At 48.9% G+C, this 18,852-nt stretch overlaps 5 protein-coding genes across 5 annotated transcripts; 3 read left to right on the forward strand and 2 right to left on the reverse strand.

The window, feature by feature from the left end:
- Nucleotides 1-656: 656 nt before the first annotated feature.
- On the forward strand, nucleotides 657-2,873 carry FPSE_00418 (uncharacterized protein; the record flags this gene model as incomplete). Its single annotated transcript, XM_009253538.1, has 2 exons — nucleotides 657-2,571; nucleotides 2,626-2,873. The coding sequence occupies 2 exons, from the start codon at nucleotides 657-659 to the stop codon at nucleotides 2,871-2,873; spliced, it is 2,163 nt and encodes a 720-aa protein (XP_009251813.1).
- Nucleotides 2,874-8,928: 6,055 nt separating this feature from the next.
- On the forward strand, nucleotides 8,929-9,678 carry FPSE_00417 (uncharacterized protein; the record flags this gene model as incomplete). Its single annotated transcript, XM_009253537.1, has 1 exon — nucleotides 8,929-9,678. The coding sequence occupies one exon, from the start codon at nucleotides 8,929-8,931 to the stop codon at nucleotides 9,676-9,678; it is 750 nt and encodes a 249-aa protein (XP_009251812.1).
- A 1,711-nt stretch (nucleotides 9,679-11,389) lies between these two features.
- FPSE_00416 (uncharacterized protein) lies at nucleotides 11,390-14,514 on the reverse strand (the record flags this gene model as incomplete). The annotated part of the gene is made up of 2 exons (XM_009253536.1): nucleotides 11,390-12,555; nucleotides 12,609-14,514. 2 exons carry the CDS (start codon nucleotides 14,512-14,514, stop codon nucleotides 11,390-11,392), a joined length of 3,072 nt encoding a protein of 1,023 aa, XP_009251811.1.
- Nucleotides 14,515-15,283: 769 nt separating this feature from the next.
- Nucleotides 15,284-15,753, forward strand: FPSE_00415 (uncharacterized protein; the record flags this gene model as incomplete). The annotated part of the gene is made up of 3 exons (XM_009253535.1): nucleotides 15,284-15,378; nucleotides 15,481-15,596; nucleotides 15,626-15,753. 3 exons carry the CDS (start codon nucleotides 15,284-15,286, stop codon nucleotides 15,751-15,753), a joined length of 339 nt encoding a protein of 112 aa, XP_009251810.1.
- Nucleotides 15,754-16,410: 657 nt separating this feature from the next.
- Nucleotides 16,411-17,746, reverse strand: FPSE_00414 (uncharacterized protein; the record flags this gene model as incomplete). The annotated part of the gene is made up of 4 exons (XM_009253534.1): nucleotides 16,411-17,099; nucleotides 17,152-17,268; nucleotides 17,322-17,405; nucleotides 17,473-17,746. 4 exons carry the CDS (start codon nucleotides 17,744-17,746, stop codon nucleotides 16,411-16,413), a joined length of 1,164 nt encoding a protein of 387 aa, XP_009251809.1.
- Between the last annotated feature and the right edge of the window lie 1,106 nt (nucleotides 17,747-18,852).

Here is an 18,852-nt window from a genome sequence, read left to right on the forward strand (position 1 = left end):
TCTCTTGCGTCCGAATCTGGAACTAGTTAAGTCTTGGCCCTTCCCAGTCTTCTCTCTCCCTTCCATTCTTTCCATCAGAGAAAGAAGGGGTCGAAAAAAAAGAGAGAAAGAGCCACAAACTCTCGTTTTGCCGATTCCAGCATCTCGCAGTTCTCCGTATCCTCCATATTTCCCCAACTATCGTTCACTGCAACCACCCCTTGTCACAGTACTGTCGCTCGCTGATCCATTCTCTCTTTGCCCTACTGTCCCCTGTACCCGCTGTATCGCCGCGTTTTGGATCCCACCCCAAATATCCTTCGTGCAGTATCCTCGGGCTAGACTCCATAACCGCTCCGTACGCTACCTGCGCTAAACCGTCAGTCACTCACTACCTATCCATACGAAGGTGACTTAGTACAGAGTGCGATCGCTTCTCCCCCTCCTCCACAGTCGCTATATTCGGTCGTCTCGTCTTTCTTTTCACGTCTTTGCACGTCGCAAACCTCGGTCTCGGTGGGTTGAAATCATCGCGATTTTGAATATCCAGCCCTCATCGAGTTGCGTTGCACCGTTGCCGCTGTCCAACTACAGCTTTACCTCGACACTCGTTCTGAAATACACCCCAAGCTGTGTTCGACTGCTTTGGCACTACCAACCTTCACATTCGCTTTACCATGGCAGCGGTTAACACCCCATCGTCTGCTGCTGCGACCTCGCCCAACTACTACGAGCCACCCTCGAGACCCTCCTCAAGACCGACCAGTGCATCTCGCCAAAGCCCGGTTCGCATTCCCGATCTTGATCATGCTGAGGGTCCAAGATTGCGCGATGGGCCTGTCTCTCCTGTTCGTGTGAACTTCCAGCAGGGAGACTGGGTTCAGCCTTCAAATGCTGATGTGGAATATACTCCGAAGCAAGCCTTGAGGGGGGAATTGGTCGACCGTACTCTTCATCCGCTTCCCTCACCCCCAGAGACTTCTCCTCCTCCACCACCCCCACAGCACGATCGTAGGTCGCAGCCAACAAGCCCTCGAGAATTACATGACGGCGCCTTCATGGCCGAATCCGCCAAGACTACCCCGGCGGAAAGAGTTCGTGGTCAGGATCAATACCGCAACAGTCGTGAATCGGATGAAACTGCGAGTTCAAACCCACAGCAGGTCTCGATCGAGTCTTCGGCGACGACAAGTGCAAGCTCTCTTTCAGGTGTGAATGAGAATATCGAGGGCCGGGCATCAGGCGACTCCGCTGAAAGTTCCATTATTGAAAGCAACGTACCTGAGGTGCCGCTCTTCCAGTACCACCATCAGAAAGACTATCCACCGAGTGCTCCCAACCCGGAAGCCGGGGGTTCTTCAACTCCTGATTTGTCTGAGAGTGCTTCAAGTCTTGGCCGTCACCTTACTCCAAACCCGGGTAATCAGATGAGAACATCCCTACCTCGGCCACCGTCCTCATATTCCGTCTATTCTGATTCTCGTGGCCGTTCTCCAGGTCTGATGCCAGGTGGCCCGCAGTCACGTAAATCTCCCGATGTTAGACTGTCAACTTATGCAGAGTTGCTTAATGCCTCTTATCCTCAACAAGCTCCTGCGCCTCTGACTCCTGATAACTCAAATCTCCGAACTGTTATAGGCAACAATGCGTCTCTCCTCAGTACCCAAAAGACTTTGGACATGTATCGTGCAAACGTCAAGAAGACAAATGACTCTTCGATCCAGTACTCATTTGCCATCTTTCTGATTTCAACAGCTCAAGAACAAGGTCTGGACTTTTCGGAGCCTAAAACTCGCAAGAACAGTCCGAAGCCTCAAAAAGGTCGTGACAGTCCAGCTGCTGAAGGTTCCGTCTCAAGCCCACAGGAGTTGGTTCGCGAAGCTCGACAAATTCTGCAGCGTCTTGCTAGTGCTGGCTATCCTTTTGCTCAATACTATCTCGCGGATGGTTTCGCCTCTGGGCTTTTCAGCAAGGGTAAGGAGGACTATAACTCAGCCTTCCCCCTGTTTGTTTTGGCTGCGAAGCATGGACATGCCGAATCTGGGTATCGAACTGCACTATGTTACGAGTTTGGCTGGGGTTGCCGAAAGGACCCTGCCAAGGCGGTACAATTCTTGCGTACAGCTGCCTCGAAGCGACATCCCGGTGCCATGACGCGTCTGGGTAAGGCCTGTCTGTCTGGAGACCTCGGAGAAAAGCGCTATCGAGAAGGAATCAAGTGGATGAAGCTGGCTGCTGAAGCTGCCGATATCCAATACAACTCGGCACCATATCAACTTGGTTGCTTATACGAGAATGGGTATGGTGCAGACATCTTCAAGGATGATAACCATGCTGCTGAGCTTTTTACCCAGGCTGCTGAACTGGGGCACCCCGAAGCTAGTTATCGGCTCGGCGATGCTTATGAGCATGGCTTGCTCAATTGTCCTCGAGATCCAGCTCTCAGCGTACACTTTTATACCGGTGCAGCTGAGCGGGGGCATGCTGGCGCCATGATGGGTTTATGTGCATGGTATATGGTCGGCGCTCCCCCAATTTTGGAAAAGGACGAAGAGGAGGCCTATGAGTGGGCGCGTCGATCTGCTGATTTGGGTGAGTCTTGTTTCAACATGTATACGGGAGATAAATTGGCTAATAGCGATGCAGGTTTTGTCAAGGCACAATATGCTGTTGGTTACTTCACAGAGATGGGCATTGGATGTCGTCGCGATGTACTGGAAGCCAACGTCTGGTATGTCAAGGCTGCCGATGCTGGTGAGGAGCGAGCCAAGCAGCGTTTGGCTATTATTCAAGCAGCCGTCAGCGGACAGGGCACTCCGATGGAGGTTGCTCCTCCACGCAACGGAAAGATACAGAAGAACGGCAAAGACGATAAAGACTGCATCGTGATGTGATCAAAGCAGTCGAGCACTGGCTCGTTCTGGGTTCAATACGAAGGAAACACATAATCAACGACAACTACACTTCTTAATGAAATGGCGACCGAATTGGTCATCGACTTCTGCCATGCCACTGACAGTGTCATCAGCAACAACATATTTATCGAGCATCGATTTCTTGTCCATCTTGGCATACGCTGCATTGTGTCGCATTGTACTAAGATACATAGAGTCGTTTCTTTGCTTTCCACGAGACTCTTTTTTGGCATATATATTTTACCCTGGCAGCGAAATCTTTAGAATAATACCAGACGCGGAATGATAAGATTTAATGTGAGGGAGATGGCGGCTCACCGGCTCAGTTGCTATCTTGTTGGGCATGAGTTGCTTGGTGGCATTGCGAGGAACGGTACCGAAGCTGTGGGAACGAGCACTTGTCAGTACGGCAAACAAAGGGGATGGATGAGACTTATCGCGGTGATGTATTGTCTGGATTTTGGCGTCTGTAGGAGACGCAGTTTGAATATAGTCATGACATAGTAATGAAGGGCGCACATGGTACGGGCTTGACACAAACCGCTCGCTATATCACATGTTTTCTTGACTCAATATGTGATTCTCTTGGCCGATCCTTGGCTCACTCGTGTCTATGCATGCATACCGGATGGCCATGCAATCTACATCTCCGCCAGTTGACTTGTCCCTTGAGTTTAGATACTCTGTGACGGTTGAAATGCAAGGGGTTCTGTCGGCCAAGGTTGATGGGACTAGAGGATATATTGGACTTGACGAACTGTGCAATGGCACAATGACATGATTATGTCTCAATGATGTAACATATTCTATTGATTGCTATATTACTGTGTCTGCTTTATATTATTAAGTTATATATCAGCAGTGGTTACAATTGTTGAGGAAATCAACGCGTATGTGGTCTTTTACCTGGTATATAGATTCTACTAAAAACCACAATCGAATATCCGAACCAACCCGAGTACATTGATTAGAGATAAACCCCTTCATATGTGATATTGATTTCACTATTGTCCTCCCTTTTGACCTTGGAACCATCTGATCGCGTTCTGTGGTCCGAGTTCACACACCATGCAAGGGACAAGTGACGAACTTGGACTAAGTTAGAGCATGATGATAGTTTGTCTCGACGCAGGTGGATGTCATTGTAGATAGTGGCCATGGTGCTTTTACTATCTAATTGCGTTTAGGAGAACCGATGCATGTCAAATGTAAGCTTATTTGTGAAATAGGCTATGTGTTCTGTTGGCTCATCATAACTATCTGACTTGCAAGAGAAGAACCAACAACAGAAATTTCCACAAGATCTAGATATAGACCACCCCTGACTAGTAAAAAACAACACTCCCCTCTTTGTTGTCGACAACGTTTAGCGCAGGGAAGGGTTTATTTCTGTCGTAGGAGCTTTGATACTACGAATCCATCGAACAAAGGACCCGATAAAGGTTCCGACAGGGAGCAGCGGACCATCTCACTTTCATTCATCCCCAGAACTCGGTAAGGGCGTCACTAGTCAGGGCATGATGGATCTAGATCTGGCAGTCGTCAAAGAAAAATAAATATTGATTACAAGGGAGATGTTTCAACTTGCACTTACAACCGTATGAATCCCCCACTCGGTGGACCGAGAGCAGGGAGCGAGGATTTTGATACTGAGATAATAAGCTGAACTGAGGGGTTCTTGGTGTGTGCACGACATTTCCTTAGTCGCGTTTTATGTGTTAAAATGTCTCTCTACTTTGCGGACGAACCGTAGATATCACAACTTGAAGGGCAGGGGTGAAAGGAGTGGGGTCTTGGATGTTTAACAGAGCTGGATAAAGTCCGGCAACAGTCATGAACTGACTGGATTATCCATAAGAAGTAAGAGAGAGGAACATGTGTGAGCGATATATTGGCTTGTCTCGTCTTGTGCTCTGATTCCCTGCACAGGGATGGATGCAAAGGCAAGACGATGTAATACCTTTCAGCTGGACTCTATCCAAGTTTCGGAAGCCGGATATGGAAGCAATTCAGATGCCAGGTATTCTTGTGAATGTGACGCAATGATCTGTGGACTTGAGCCACCACCTAGTTAGCCTTGACCAACAAAGGATCTGACATTGGCATGTCATGGTTTCAACAATTATAGAACTCAGAAACAAAGAGTTTTGCACGGGATTGCAGATTAGGACAGGGCAGGCCGTGAGAAAGAAGATAGACACACTGTAGATGCATCCCTGTCCAGTCCCAAGCCCTGCCCATGCTCATGCCCATACCCATGTCAAGAGCGTCAGGTACTTGATGCACGCTTAGACCACCATCGGAAGTGGTTGCGTGTCTCCCCACTTATACCCATATTTGCGTATTCTTCCATTGGCCAAGATCCAAGATCGCGCATGTCTCAATTAACGCGTTATCGCGTCTACGTCGCGATTTTCGAACCTCATTCGCGTTTTTCTCGCGACTTTGTGCGGTAATCGCGCGACGAGGGAAGAACACGACCACATTCTGGGGCCAATGGATGAGAGTATACGCAGCATGCGTGATAAAACGGGCGGTGAATGACCTTCGAAACGAGGACTTGACCTAGCTGCCAAGTTTCTGCATCAAATAGTGCAAGTTATGTGGAAGACTACTTCGTAAGAAGATGTTCAAGTGACAGACAGGTGAAAGGAAGCATCGGAAAGCGATTATGAAGAGGGAAATCAGAACCTCGATTAAGGTGGCCGCATATTCGTCAGAGATTGAAGAATAACCTAGCCATGGTCATCATTCGTATACCTCAGTCTGATTCATAGATGTTGGAACACATCACAGTTGCTGGCCGTCGCAGCTTTCAAGGCGGATCCATTCAGCCAGCAAATCGTGCATGCCAACGCTACACTCTCAAAGCGAGCAGGGGAAGGACAAAGAGCGGTAGAACTAGAATCGGGCATGACCTCACCGACCTGTTTGTAAAGGATGTCACAAACAAGGTCATGCTGGTACACTCCCACCTTTTGACAAATCGTGGTGATATTATCCATGAACGGCTCAGGAAGGGGTGGAGGATGGTGTATGGCAGTAAAGAAAGGTGTATGTAGAGTGTTTTGAATCGATAACTGATATGGTGCCGGATCCATGGAACAGAGCACCGTGTAAACCATTAGTCGTCATTTGTAAGTCCCAATGTCAAGTCCCTGCAGCACATCAAACGTAGAAGCGGGCGGTATGCCATGGAGGAGAACTTAGATGACGGTCCTAGCCCGTGCCGCGACGGCTCGCTCCTACCATCCAAGGTAGCGTAGCAAGCGAGCGTAGTGTATCCCGTCACGGCTCGTGCGTCAGCGGAGAGTTTCTGAATATTGCTATTGTGCGACTTGGTAATGGGTTTGCTACCCTGCCTCTGGAACTTCCTTGTGACTCGGGTTTGCCGACTGATGAGGTATAACAATACCGACACATGCTTGCTTTTGCGTGGACGAATAAGCGCGAACTTTTGAGGTTGTCCATGTCTACTCAATAAGCGAAAGACCTCCAGTGCGCCTTGAACCAAGACAAGACAAGACAGAGTTTTTATCCACTTTGTAGGAGTCAGAGAAGTTTACCCAATGCAATGTAGGTCGTTCAAGTCAAGGACTAGTATGTAGTAGTACACAAAAGTCTGTAACTGGTGTGCCCAGCTTTGCATTGAACCCTTGTTGTCCATGCGTGATGCACGCAATAGGACGGATACATAGACTCATGTCTTGAGTCAGGTCCCTAGGGCATCAAGCCCAGTGTGGACAACAAGGGTGGCCGAAAATGGGTTTCTGCACCGTGAATACTATCTACGTAGGTAGTTAGCTGGTTCTTCTAACTTGAGCGTGGTCTTGTAAGAGGGAGAACGTTGAACAAGCGAAAATGTGTTAGATTTCTCACCATGTATGGTTGAAATGAACATGGTCGCGTTCAGTGTCTTGTCTTTGATGGAATGGTACAATTTTCTGGTACTCTTTTTGCTTGCTTCGGTTAGGCTGTTCGGTTGCTGCTTTGCAGATACTGTCCAGGGTCTGATGATAGGACGGAGAAAACTCCGACATGATAGTATGCAACTGTTTATTTGCTACTAGACATGTTGGTCAATTGTGCCATGTATCAGTATTTTTTTGATAATGTATGACGGAGGAGATGTGTCTGTATGAATTTGCCTGTAACTTTTTACCGACCCAGCTTCCTGACATTGGGACAAATCAATATTAGAAAGAGGGCACAAGGAACAACAGGGACTAACCAGCTAATTACAAGCTTAGAAACCAAAGTCGATTTTTGGCTGTGTAGAACCGTGATCTGCACCTATTTGTCTTGGACATGGCCTGGTTATTTCGTGCATTATAATCGAAGGGATAGAGATGAAGGTTTGTTGCTTTTGAATGATCAGAGGGAGAGACACGGGGAAGAAGATGCAGGGTATGTGGAGCCAGGCCGTTTTGAAAGACGTCAGAAAAGACAATATTTAATCTGATAGACGTAGAAGATGAAGGGGTGTCAAGAGGGAGCAGGCACAGTATCTACCCTGGACTATAATAACTGAATCTGAAGGGTTGAAGAAATGTGGATAAAAATGTCAATAGCGGTTGCTCTTTGCGAAATAAACAGACGATAATGAGGGGGGGGATAAAGATAATCAATTGTATCTTGTCTTGGTTACTTTTAGTGAGGCTATTGACAGACAGTCTGTAATCATGGCATAAGGGTGTGAAAGTTGAGGCTATTCAAGATGTCTCAGATATATCTGTCTAATTGGGTAAAAGGTCAACACCCTTTCCCGTACAGTGTAATACCAGAGCATGGATTTACAAACAAAGCATTAAGCAAGTGCTCCTTCATCTGCACTTGCAAGTTGCGACGAGGCAGGTACAAGTCAGGGCATGTGTGAGCAGGAGCTTCTTTCTTTGTACTGCAAATTTCGGTATGTGCGACTGCCGCAAGACATGAACGAGCACCTCACACATACACACTCTATTCCAAGGCAAGCACTCACATCCCCTGTAAAATCCCTGTCTGGATCAAGCCTCAACAACATCTGAAAGTCTTGGGGCTTTTAGAGAGAGATCCGGGCAGCTGAACTTGGAGTGTGGGCTTTTTGTGCCCAAAATACATTTGGTCAAAGAAGATTGTCGGGCTACGACGATCAGGCGGCACGGGGTCCATCGACCGTCTTTGACTCTCGTGTCCCGGTCTGTATGGGTATCTAGGTAGGTAGGTACTGACTGCACTGTACTGTACCATTACCGCTGCGGGCCAGCAGTTGGATTTATCGCTCACTAAAACGGCCACGACACGAAATGCAGGAAACCCAAGGGTCCACGTCGTTGAGGGGGCGCCTGCACCGAATCTGCACCCCAAGATAGTACCTGGGTACTGTAGACTCGGTCGCGTAGTTGCAGTAGTTTACACCTACCTCAATGGATGTGGACTGAAGAAGTGAAGTAAAGTGGAACAATGTGGATCAGACCCCAACTGCAACTGCAACTGTCTGCAGCTACAGATGCAAGTGCGAGTGCATGTGCACTGTAAAATGTGGACTGTGAACTGTGGAGCCTTCACCAGGACCCTCCTTCCACCCTGGTCTAGCACTTGCACTTCCACCTCCATATTAGGCCACTGAGTCCCCTGCCCCTTCCCATGCCACTTGCCTGACCAACCCCCCGTTCATTCCAATTCCCACCACAACCACCGCATTTCCTACTCTTCACTCCGACAACAGACTCACCTTCCTACCTACAACAAACATCAACACAAACACAAACACCCAAACATCCAAACACCGAATTATTTACATTCTTGTACCTGACAGTCGCATCGCAACTTCTTCAAACCTTACCAACCCGTTCTCTCACTCAGTTCACAAACCTCGTCAAGGCCCTGATTTACCTGACGGACTTTTGCGCCAGGCCGCGTCTTATCCTAGTCGCAGTCGCACCACACTCCAACCACCCGCTCATACGGATCATCTTTTAACAAAACAACAACTGTTGCTGCGCTCAAATTTCGCATCAAACTTGGACATTATACAAATCTCAAAACCGTCAACATGCTTCTTCCGTCTGCGCTACCTTGCGATGCGTCGCACTCATCTCACTCCCGACTTCAACAATCTCTCTTCTCTCCTCCTGCCAGCCCTCCGGCTCCTTCGCACGGTTCTTTCGCCAACCTCATGACTACCTGCCGCTCCCTCCAATCACTCCTATCAATGCCCGCGCCCATTGTTGTCGACTCTCGTCCTGCTCATTACAACAACGCTCAACTACCAACTCCACCACTTGCTCACGCAGCTCCTCCTCTGAAGTTGCGCCTACGACCGCGCCCTCAACGTCGTGAGCCAGTCGGACCCAAGAAAGTTACCAAGCGCGCCGCACCGCGCGCCGCCAACAAAAAACGCCGCGTTGCCGACGATGATATGGACCGCTACTCATCAGCAAGCGACTCCGGCAGCGAATCACCGTCGCGTTGCTCTATGGAGCATGGAGAACCTGCAACACCCAAGCGTACGCGCATCGCTCCCGAGCAGATGCCTCTTGGTCTTGAGCGTTCCGACTTTCATAACATGCACCTTCGACAAGGTGGTCACCTTCTCAACGAAGAGGACTCTGACGACGAGGACTGGAATGCTGAGGACGATCGCGTCCTCATTGAAATTGTACTGGAGAAGCTCAGGCTCTCAAAGGCAGAATGGCAAGATTGCGCCCGGAATCTCGGCCGCGATCGTCATGCTGTCGATCGTCGCTGGAAGACACTATTGCTCAATGGCGACGTCGGTCTCAAGTCACGACCAGGCCGCTAGGCAAACTCCACACAACTTGCAAGCATCTTCTCACATACATGATTCATACATTTGATATTTAGCGAAAGCCTCAGCCGACCGTCATCGGTAGCGAGCATATATATAAACTGGCGGGACTACAGAACATGGGGCAATGGGTTGCCATTGGTGTTTGGGTATTGATTCTCATTTTGTAATGATATCCACACGCGCAAAAAGCGTGCGTATAAGTTTTATGTTTGCTATTTCTGTGCTTATAGAACTGGAATTGGCTACCATAGACGTCAACAATTTACAGACAGTGAACATCACTGTTTCACCTTCAACTGAATCTGCATTTATCTTATTATTCGAGTCTGTATCTATCCGATTAATGCCAGTGACCAGCCACGTTACAATTTGGTATCCGTCTTGGTCAACCGTTGTGGAAAACCGTCAGGGTTCACTTACACCCACCAACCACCTTATTTTGTCTCAACGGTTATCGAAGTGGCTGGACAATCAATGCGTATCGTAACCATCCATGTAGAGTTCCCACAAAAGATATTTTGTTCGCGGAACCCAGTTTGGGTAGCACTATCGAACTTGCAGTCAATTGCAATCCGAGGCGTAGTTGCGTACCAAAGTTTAAGCACCGTTGAATCGCGTATGCCAGCTTACCGTGAGACTGAAGTCACAGTCTCTTCATCTCATCCGACAATGAGTCGTGTACAATGATTCCTCATCCATCTTCCTTCATCCCCTCCATCACCCCCTCCATCGCTCATCCCGCATTCTAGCCCGACCAAGCGCACGGCCAGTCCGAGCGACACTGTACGATACGCGAAGAAAGCATCCATCTGCGTAGCAACGATGCTAGTCTATCTTATCATGGCACGGGCATCAAGCACACAAAAGAACCGCTTATGCAAAGATGCACTTTGTCCCGGTTTTCATCCTCACCGCAGACGCCTTCTGGTCTCTGCGCGTTTCATACTAGGAAAAGATCAGTTGATAAACTTTGCGCTTGGGCTGTCAGCCCGAGTCAGGGTCCTTCCACTGATCTTCTGCCTCTGTTCGATCTCTCGACTTGACCTAGCGTGAGCCCGTACCGGGGAATGGGACGGGCGCGGCGGCGGGCCGAGATGGGGGATGAACCGTTGCTGGGTGACGCCCAAGGTTTATTTGTTGTTGACTGCAACATGAGATTAGACGCCGTCTTATTCTGTAAGTGTGTGAGATGAAACCGGGCTCGATCAACCCTCAATGCAAAGATAGGTAGTGTAGTTTCATAAAAATGTGATATTTAATTTAAATTCGCAGGGCAACCTTCATGCCCTACTGCCTTGATTGTGACCTGTCTATAAGACCATGCGATGGCATGCCATGTGCTTCTAAAATGCTGTAGCAAACCGTTGACACACCCCTTTGCTTCGCCTCGCGCCATCTATATCATTAATGTAGAATACTGACTTCGTACAAACTTCTGTATCGCCGATCATGCCCTTCACTAACCCTCGAGACTCGGAACCACCAGTGGAGGTTACGGTACTCGTGAGAAAATAATAGCAACAAAGCGTCTGTGCCAGCCAACCATTAAATGCAAAGTCGATGAGTGTATGTGATTCTTATACAACCGAGCCGCTCTGCTATGCTGTGCAGAAAATGAAAATGTTTACAATGGTGATATGTCGTGTTTGAGATGAAACATGAAAAAAAGAGTTCAAATAAGAGCTTGCGACACTTATCCGTCCTAAGGAGGTGTCATCTGCTCCCCCATGAGCATCTTGCGGACCTCGGTCTCAAGAGTCTGTTCTGCCACGGCAGGGTCTTCATCCGCAACAGCTCCTGTGACTTTGTTGGCGAGCTCGATCTTCTTCTGGCATGCCTTGTAGATGAGCTCCTCGATGGTGTTAGTTGCGATGAGTCGGATGATTTCAACGTCTCGTTTCTGGCCGAGACGATGAGCGCGATTCTCTGCTTGAATGTCGTCCTGAGGATTGTCCGATTGGTCAAAAATGATGACCTTGTTGGCAGCCGTAAGATTGATACCTGTGCCACCTGCTCCAGTGGTGAGCAGGAAGACGGGGATATCAGGGTCCTCATTAAATTCGTCGATCAGTGTCTGCCGCTCTTCAACAGTGGTGCTGCCCATCAGAACTCGATGCTGGATTTGTTGTTGAGCAAGAACCTCTTGCAACAGTTCAATGACACGAGAGAACTTGCTGAAAACAAGAACTCGATCGCCGTTTTCTTGATAGTGGTTGATCAACTCCAGCAACTTCCTGACCTTGCCACTGTCCATTTCTGCCTCTGGAGGAATGTCGAATTTCCCGAGGAGTCCTGGGTAGTCACGACACCAGAGGTGGAGACCAAAGTCGGAGGAATCCTTGAGTTCCTGAATGAGGTGCTTGATGTCTGGTTGCCGTAGGTCGTCCTGCGAAACACTATTCATGAGGATCGTGGCCATCTTTTCAACCTTCTTATCGTTAAAGTGACGCCTGAAGAGGAGTGGGTGTAAAGCCGCCTTGCGAAGCTGCATCCAGCAATTGTTCTGATCGTTTCCACGACCACGAACCTTGGTTACCCGCTTGGATGGCTCCATCTTGAACATCTCTTCGTAGTCGGCGTACACTTGCTTCTGCTTCTCATCCAGATCGCAACGAACGACGGTGCAGATCTTGGGAGGCATGTCTGACAGGACCTGGTCTTTGCGACGTTGAAGGATGAATGGTTCGAGAATAGTGCGAGCTCGCTTGACACGCTCGCTGTACAGAAAAGCACCGTTGGACACATCTCGAATTGTGACTTTTTGGCTGAAGATGTACTGAATCTGGTCCATACAACCTTTGAATATCTCAGGATTGATAAAGTTGAGGAGTGATGTCATCTCCATCAGGTTGTTCTGCACAGGAGTTCCTATGATACATCTTTAGCACTATACTTATCAGAGAGAAATAAGAGTAACATACCGGTAAGGAGCATCTTCCACGACGCCGGAATTCGACGAAGATCTCTGTAGATCTTGGTCTGAGGGTTTTTCATCTTGTGGCCTTCGTCAAAAATAGCAGCATTCAACCGGATGGACTGCATGGCCTCAATGTCTGCTTCATTGTTGATTTGCGAGTATGTCGCAAGAACGACATGGAACGCCTCGGGCTCTTGTTCGATCTCGAACGCGATCTGAGCTCGCTCTGCCTGAGAACCTCGATATCCGATTACTGATAGGCCGGGAGCAAACCTGCCAAACTCAACGAGCCAGTTGTTGTATGTGCTGGGTGGAACAACTACCAGATTAGGCCAGGGTCGTCTTCCCTTGTTGCTGCTGCTGCTCTCTTCATAATGTTCAACAAAGTGACTGATGAGTGAGATGACCTGGCAAGTTTTGCCCAAGCCCATTTCATCTGCTAGGATGCAGCCGATGTTGAACTTGTAGAGCAAGGACATCCAGTTGAGACCAACAAGTTGGAAAGGCTTCATTTTGCAATGTCCATCCATGTACTTGGGCTGTTTAGCAATGGGTGGGCGCACATATTTGGTCGCGCTTATGCTTGTAGGAGTAGGCGGAAGGTCCTCGGAATCCTGTCGTTGTGCTCGCAACTTGTCATGACCGAATGTGTCAATGTCCCATGTGTCAACCTGCTGCTTGATGTCTTTGGCATCGCGCTCACACTTGTCAACAACGTTGTCGATTGCTTCAACTGCGTTGTGGAAAACTTCCACAGCATCGACCACGTTGTCTCCAATGCTGATCTTGGAGGCCTTTTTCGCGCCTGGTTTCTTGCCAATAGTTACCCGCCTGGCTTTCGCAAGATCGCCAAAAGGTCGCTTCTCAATCATGCATGCAAGCTGATCCTCTTTCATGCCTGTCATGGCTGCTAGTTCCTGAACAGTGCATGTGTTTAGGGATATTAGCACCTTGTTATTTTTATAATCATCATCGGAGAGATCTGGTGACGCCTCGGCCTGATAGGTGTCTTCCTTGTCATCGTCGACGAGGTCAATCACCAACGGATCGTCGCTCGAGGCATGTGCAGGAGCGACCGCAGGCGAAGAAGGGAATGGCGGCGATGATGGGATGGACTGCTGTCGAAGACCTTGAACTAGTCGTCGCCGGGGCTTCTTCTCGGGGCTGGGGGATGCTGTGTAGGAAACAGAATTACCCCGGCTGGATGTTGCTGATGTTTGTAAAGCTCCCTTGCTGATCAATCGTCTGCCAGTTTTGGGCTTCAGAGCAGGTCTGGGTTGAGACTGACGCTCGAGGTAAAGAATTGTCTCGTCAAGATCATTTCTGCATACATTCAAAGCTTCCTTGGCCTTGTGTGATGGAACTTTGTCCCCGAAGACATCGTATATCTGCCGGAGCTTTGTTATAACTGCCTGCTGCTCGATTGCATCGGCCTCGGGTTTGTAGGCGAATGCCGCCACATGTGCCTTAAACATTGTCGGTCGGATATCACCGCGGGGAGGTGTGAGGTCGTCCTCGTCGTCTGAGATGAGGCTGATAGGCTCTTGAGCCGGCCGCTTGTTGTTCATCGAGGGAAAAGTCCGCTGTGGTGGACGAAAGACGGTGCCAGCAGGGGCGAGTCGGTTGCCAAGGGGCGTAGGCTTCTTGGCCTGTTGAAAAGGCGAGGATGCAGGAACTTCGATTATGCTGCTGGCAGGCGAGGATGACCGCATAGGCGCAAGTGTAGGTTTCTGAAGAACTTGTGTCGGCTGTGTTGTTTGTGGATCTCGTAAAAAGGCAGATGGAGAGCAGGGAATGGTATCGGCTAGCTCGTCGGCGTCGTCAATAGTACTTGTATTGCGAGCGAGCGATGGGGTGCGTGGTAGAACGTTTGAATGCCGAATTGGTAAAGGTGAAGAGCTTCGTGCCATATTGTAGTCTTGTGAAATATGGGCATCCGTTATAGGGAGGACGTTAGAAGCTAGCAGCGTTTGAGGGCGGAGACCGTGATTGCAATTGAGCGGATCGACCGTTTGTTCGCTCTCTTCTGTCCTTATTGTTCAATCAACGGCCAATGGAGCGCACCACTGGATGAAAGAGGAAGATCGTCGTTAACAGGGGGTTAAGACTCTCTAGATAAGAGAAGAAAAAAAGAAGTAAGCAGAAATGACTTTTAATTGATTAAAGAGGTAGACAGTGCTTGCCAGTGCCACAGGAGGTTCCAATTCAAATCTCAGAGGGGCGTTTTAGAGGGTGGAGATTTTTTGAAGTGGCCCAACCGTCCAAACTCACTTCAAGACGCGACCCGCTGAAGCTGAATCGCGAAATCACGTGAGACCGGAAAACGGGATGGAGTACATAGTACTTGATACGAGAGATGTTCAGACGAATTGGGGACAATTGGGATTATAAGAAGAAAATGTTAAGAATCTAGGTCTGATCTTATTGTTTGAGGTCTTGTCTTACTTACTTAGTACCTATTATGCAAACAAAGAAATCACTTTTTTTCTTGCGCGTTGATCATTATATGGCAAGTGCTTTTCTTTCTTTCAAGCTGCTCGCACGTGCAAGTGGGACGTCAACTTTCAACCTCTGCCACCCATAGGTGTGAATTAGGTAGCCTCAACTCACAACCACGACACATACAACACTACCAATCCCTCTCAACAAGGGCCTAAACTCTTGTTATATTATCTCAAAATGGCCACCCGACGTATTGTTGCTACGGAAAAGACCTTCCTTGATAAGGATGACCCTATTGACGAAACCTCAAGCACAGCTCCTGCTGTACCCAGGTAAGCCTTATCCGTGCCTCAAACCGTCACTCTCGCCACACATATATTTCTCTACGACAATCTCACCGAGCCCTTTGATCAAAACTGATCAGATAATAATAGCCAAGTCATTTACAAGCTCCTGGCCTTTACTTTTGCCATGGTGTTTATACCAATTGGTTCATACTTCCTCACCGTCAACACTGTCTTCAATGGCAAGTCTCTCCACACATTCCTGTGTATCAGAATTCAAACTAACGCTGCCCAGGCAACTCTTCTTTCGCCGGCGGCTTGGCTGCTGTGCTGGCCAATGTCGTCCTCATAGGATACATTATCGTTGCCATGAAGGAGGACCAGTCGGACCAACTAAAGGCGGAAAACAAGAAGGACAAGTAGACGCAAACCAACGGCTTCTTAATACCGCTAAAATTCACTTTAAACAACTGTGAATCTTGCACATGACTATTAGTTGAGTCATTAATGTCAATTATTTTCTCATGTCATCTTTATGAGCGTGCCTTTTGGCAGGCCGTCATGTCTGGATGATTTCTCAGCCACGTGTATATGCTATGTGCGTCTCAGGGAGTAGGTGTAATTAATGGTGATCGTGGCGGTAGATCCAGCCTTCGCTTCGCATCTCAAGGATTATCCTCCAAGGAACCAGTTGCACAAAGTTTAGCCCGCCAACGCCTGCCTCGTACAGTTTCGTGTGCTAATGTACCATCCCGTCATAAATTGAAATGCGTCGCCTTGTCTTAATGGCAAGACCCCTAGTCATCCTAACCTCAAACCAATTTGACTAAAGTGAAAAACAAAGCTCGCTCATCCGGTCCCATTGCAAAGACAAATCGCAAGTGGTGGCAGTATACTCCAGCGTCCATCGTAAAAAAATTCGGTGAGTAGAACATGAACTGTTAAACGCTGTGTGATCATGGCATTCCGACGCTGAACATCAAAGAAACGGGTATCGACAAAGGAGAGTGGGTGGATGTTGCGAAATGTTTACGTATGTACATTTCAAACGTGTATGATCGTTGCCGAATCGCTGGGTTTTCAAGAGTTTTTGCTGAACCTACGAGAAAACCAACTCTTGCGCTTGTCCCCGCCAGCTGTTTGCTGAGGCTGTTGTGCTGATTGCTGTGTAGATGTTCTCCTCAAAAGAGTGTTCTTCTGTTTCTGAGGTGGAACCGGAGCCTGGTCCTGGCCTGGAGTATATTGCGCATGGGATGGTGGCGGCACCTGAGGATGGCTGCCATTGCCATTCATGCCAGGAGTCGGCCAGGGGCGCGATTGATTCGCTGGCTGTTGCTGGGAGGAACTTGACGCATACTCGTTGAAAGGCTCACGGCGCTTAGCCGGCATCGTCCGATCAATTGAGCTGTTGTCGCTGCTCGTGGGGTCTGTCTGATAACCTGCGTGGTCAGAGTTGCCGCTTCCTGCAGCAGAAGTTACGGTCTCGTAAGATCGATCTTTGTTGGGTAGGGGATAGATGGTTTGGTCGTGTCCAGTCTGGTACTGCGGCTCTGATTGCATTCTAGACATCCGTTGCCGCGACGGACCAGTGCCATAACCGTTGCTGTAAGCTTGACCATCGAAATAATTGCTTCGGGACCCTGTATCGTACTGGTTACCCTCTGGCCTAAGAGACACTGGGCGGCTGCCATAGTAGCTGTCGCGAGGGAATCGTGGCTGGTTACTAAACGAGCTGTTCCGCCTGTTCCAGTTGGCTTGCGAATCTGTTTCTGCGTCGGAGTCAGTAACTCGTGCTGCTTCGTTCATGAACTTCCTACATACCAGCTCGGTAAAGCGACTTGCGCGAGTATCCCCCGTCAATCGCAGCCTCGAAACTTCGAATAGTGTCGAGTGGACGCTCCCATCTGTTTCTTGTTGGGTTCGATTTGTCGGGATCCTCTGTTTGTCCTGTCAGTGGTGCCGTCTTGGGAAGGTAGGAATAGGTCACGGACCGATGGAATTGCCATATGGGTCTTTGTGTTGCATAGATCGCAACGGAGCGAAATTCGACTCGGTCATCATGGCGGCTTCTGCAGCTGTTGTCATCATGTTAGAAAACGATCTCTACCTCCTGTCGTTGAGCCAGGGAAAGGGACAACATACAGGGCTCTGCTTCGTTCAAAGCAAATGTGGGATCCGCTGTACTGTGTAAACGCTTCGCTTCCTTCTCGGCGTGAGTTTCGTGTAAGTCTTTGCTGCCAGAGCTCTTATGCGATTTTTGAGAATGAAAGCTGAAGGTTCGGCTGTGAGCGGGCGGGTTCTGTGTAGTTTTGGCCGGGGCAGTTGCTTGATATTGCTGCCTCTGATAATGTTCTTGTGTCGGATAATTCGCCGGTGCTGGTGGGTATTGACGATACTGCTCGGTGGAGGTCGCCATGGCTGCGGCGCTTGGGGGTACGACTGTTTTATTAGACGTATTGCTTGGCAGTGATGGATCTCCGAATGGCCCTTACCCTTGAGGATTAGAGTCTCAGGGTGATAAGAGAGTGGAGAGTTGCAGGCGATCGACCGATGCGATGGAGACGGTGGATAAGAGCTGGAGTGCAAGGAGGGCGGTGCCGGGGAGAAGTCACCGAAACCAGACGAAACGGCTACTAGCAAGGAAGTCGAGAAATTGCCGTGGGACCTGCGAGACGGATATATTGGGTGGAGTTGTTTGGCGTAAAAGGTTCTGATAAGAAAGAGGCTGGGGCTTGCTCAAACAATAATGTGGTCTGCCTTTGGTACTAAGGTAGAATTTTGGGGGTACGTATCGATGCGTTTTTAGACCGGATCCCGGGAAGTGGGTGGGGTTGGCTCGTAAACTGGCGCCTGCAGTCTGCAGTGCAAGAATAGCAAGGTACAACTGGACTTATTAAGGGACGAGTGGCTAGGAAGACTGGACGATGATACCGTACTTTGCGCGCCTAAGTGAGGTGAGATGTATGGCTGGTGGCGGCGGGTGTCTCTGTTTCTGACCGTACGCGGGACGAAACAATGCAATCATTCGTTGGCACCGTGGCCCGTGTTCTTTGACTGGGATCAGCTCTCTAACTCTGAGCAACCGTCAGACAAAAAAGTTGCAAGCGAGCAATGCACTGGTCTCTTGAGCCGTGAAACAGTCCGGTGAAATCGACTGGGATGTGGGCGCTCTAAATCGGTGTTTTCTCTATCAGGTCGGGTCGCGCTTCAAAGTAAGCTAAAGCGGCGCTGGGTACGTCTTGCTAGTGCCTGTGGCTGCGTGATAATGATGTGGGATATGCAGGCTGGGACGACTGATCCTCGTGAATTGAGTGCCGCCTTTGCGATCCGTCCTTGTTTTTGTGGTGATCGGGCTTATCCTGTTTCGGGGTTGACTGGTCTTTTTTTATCTCCTTTTGGATGGGGTACCAACAGACGAAGAAGATTCTGCGTTTCTGCCAAGCAGTACTGTACAGAACACAGTAGTTTCTTTGCAAGTGCTTGCGTTGGCCCAGCGTGAGCTCTTTTTTTTTTTTTTTTTTT

This window comes from Fusarium pseudograminearum, chromosome 1 (genome assembly GCF_000303195.2).
Source record: "Fusarium pseudograminearum CS3096 chromosome 1, whole genome shotgun sequence".
NCBI classification, from domain to species: Eukaryota; Fungi; Ascomycota; class Sordariomycetes; order Hypocreales; family Nectriaceae; genus Fusarium; species Fusarium pseudograminearum.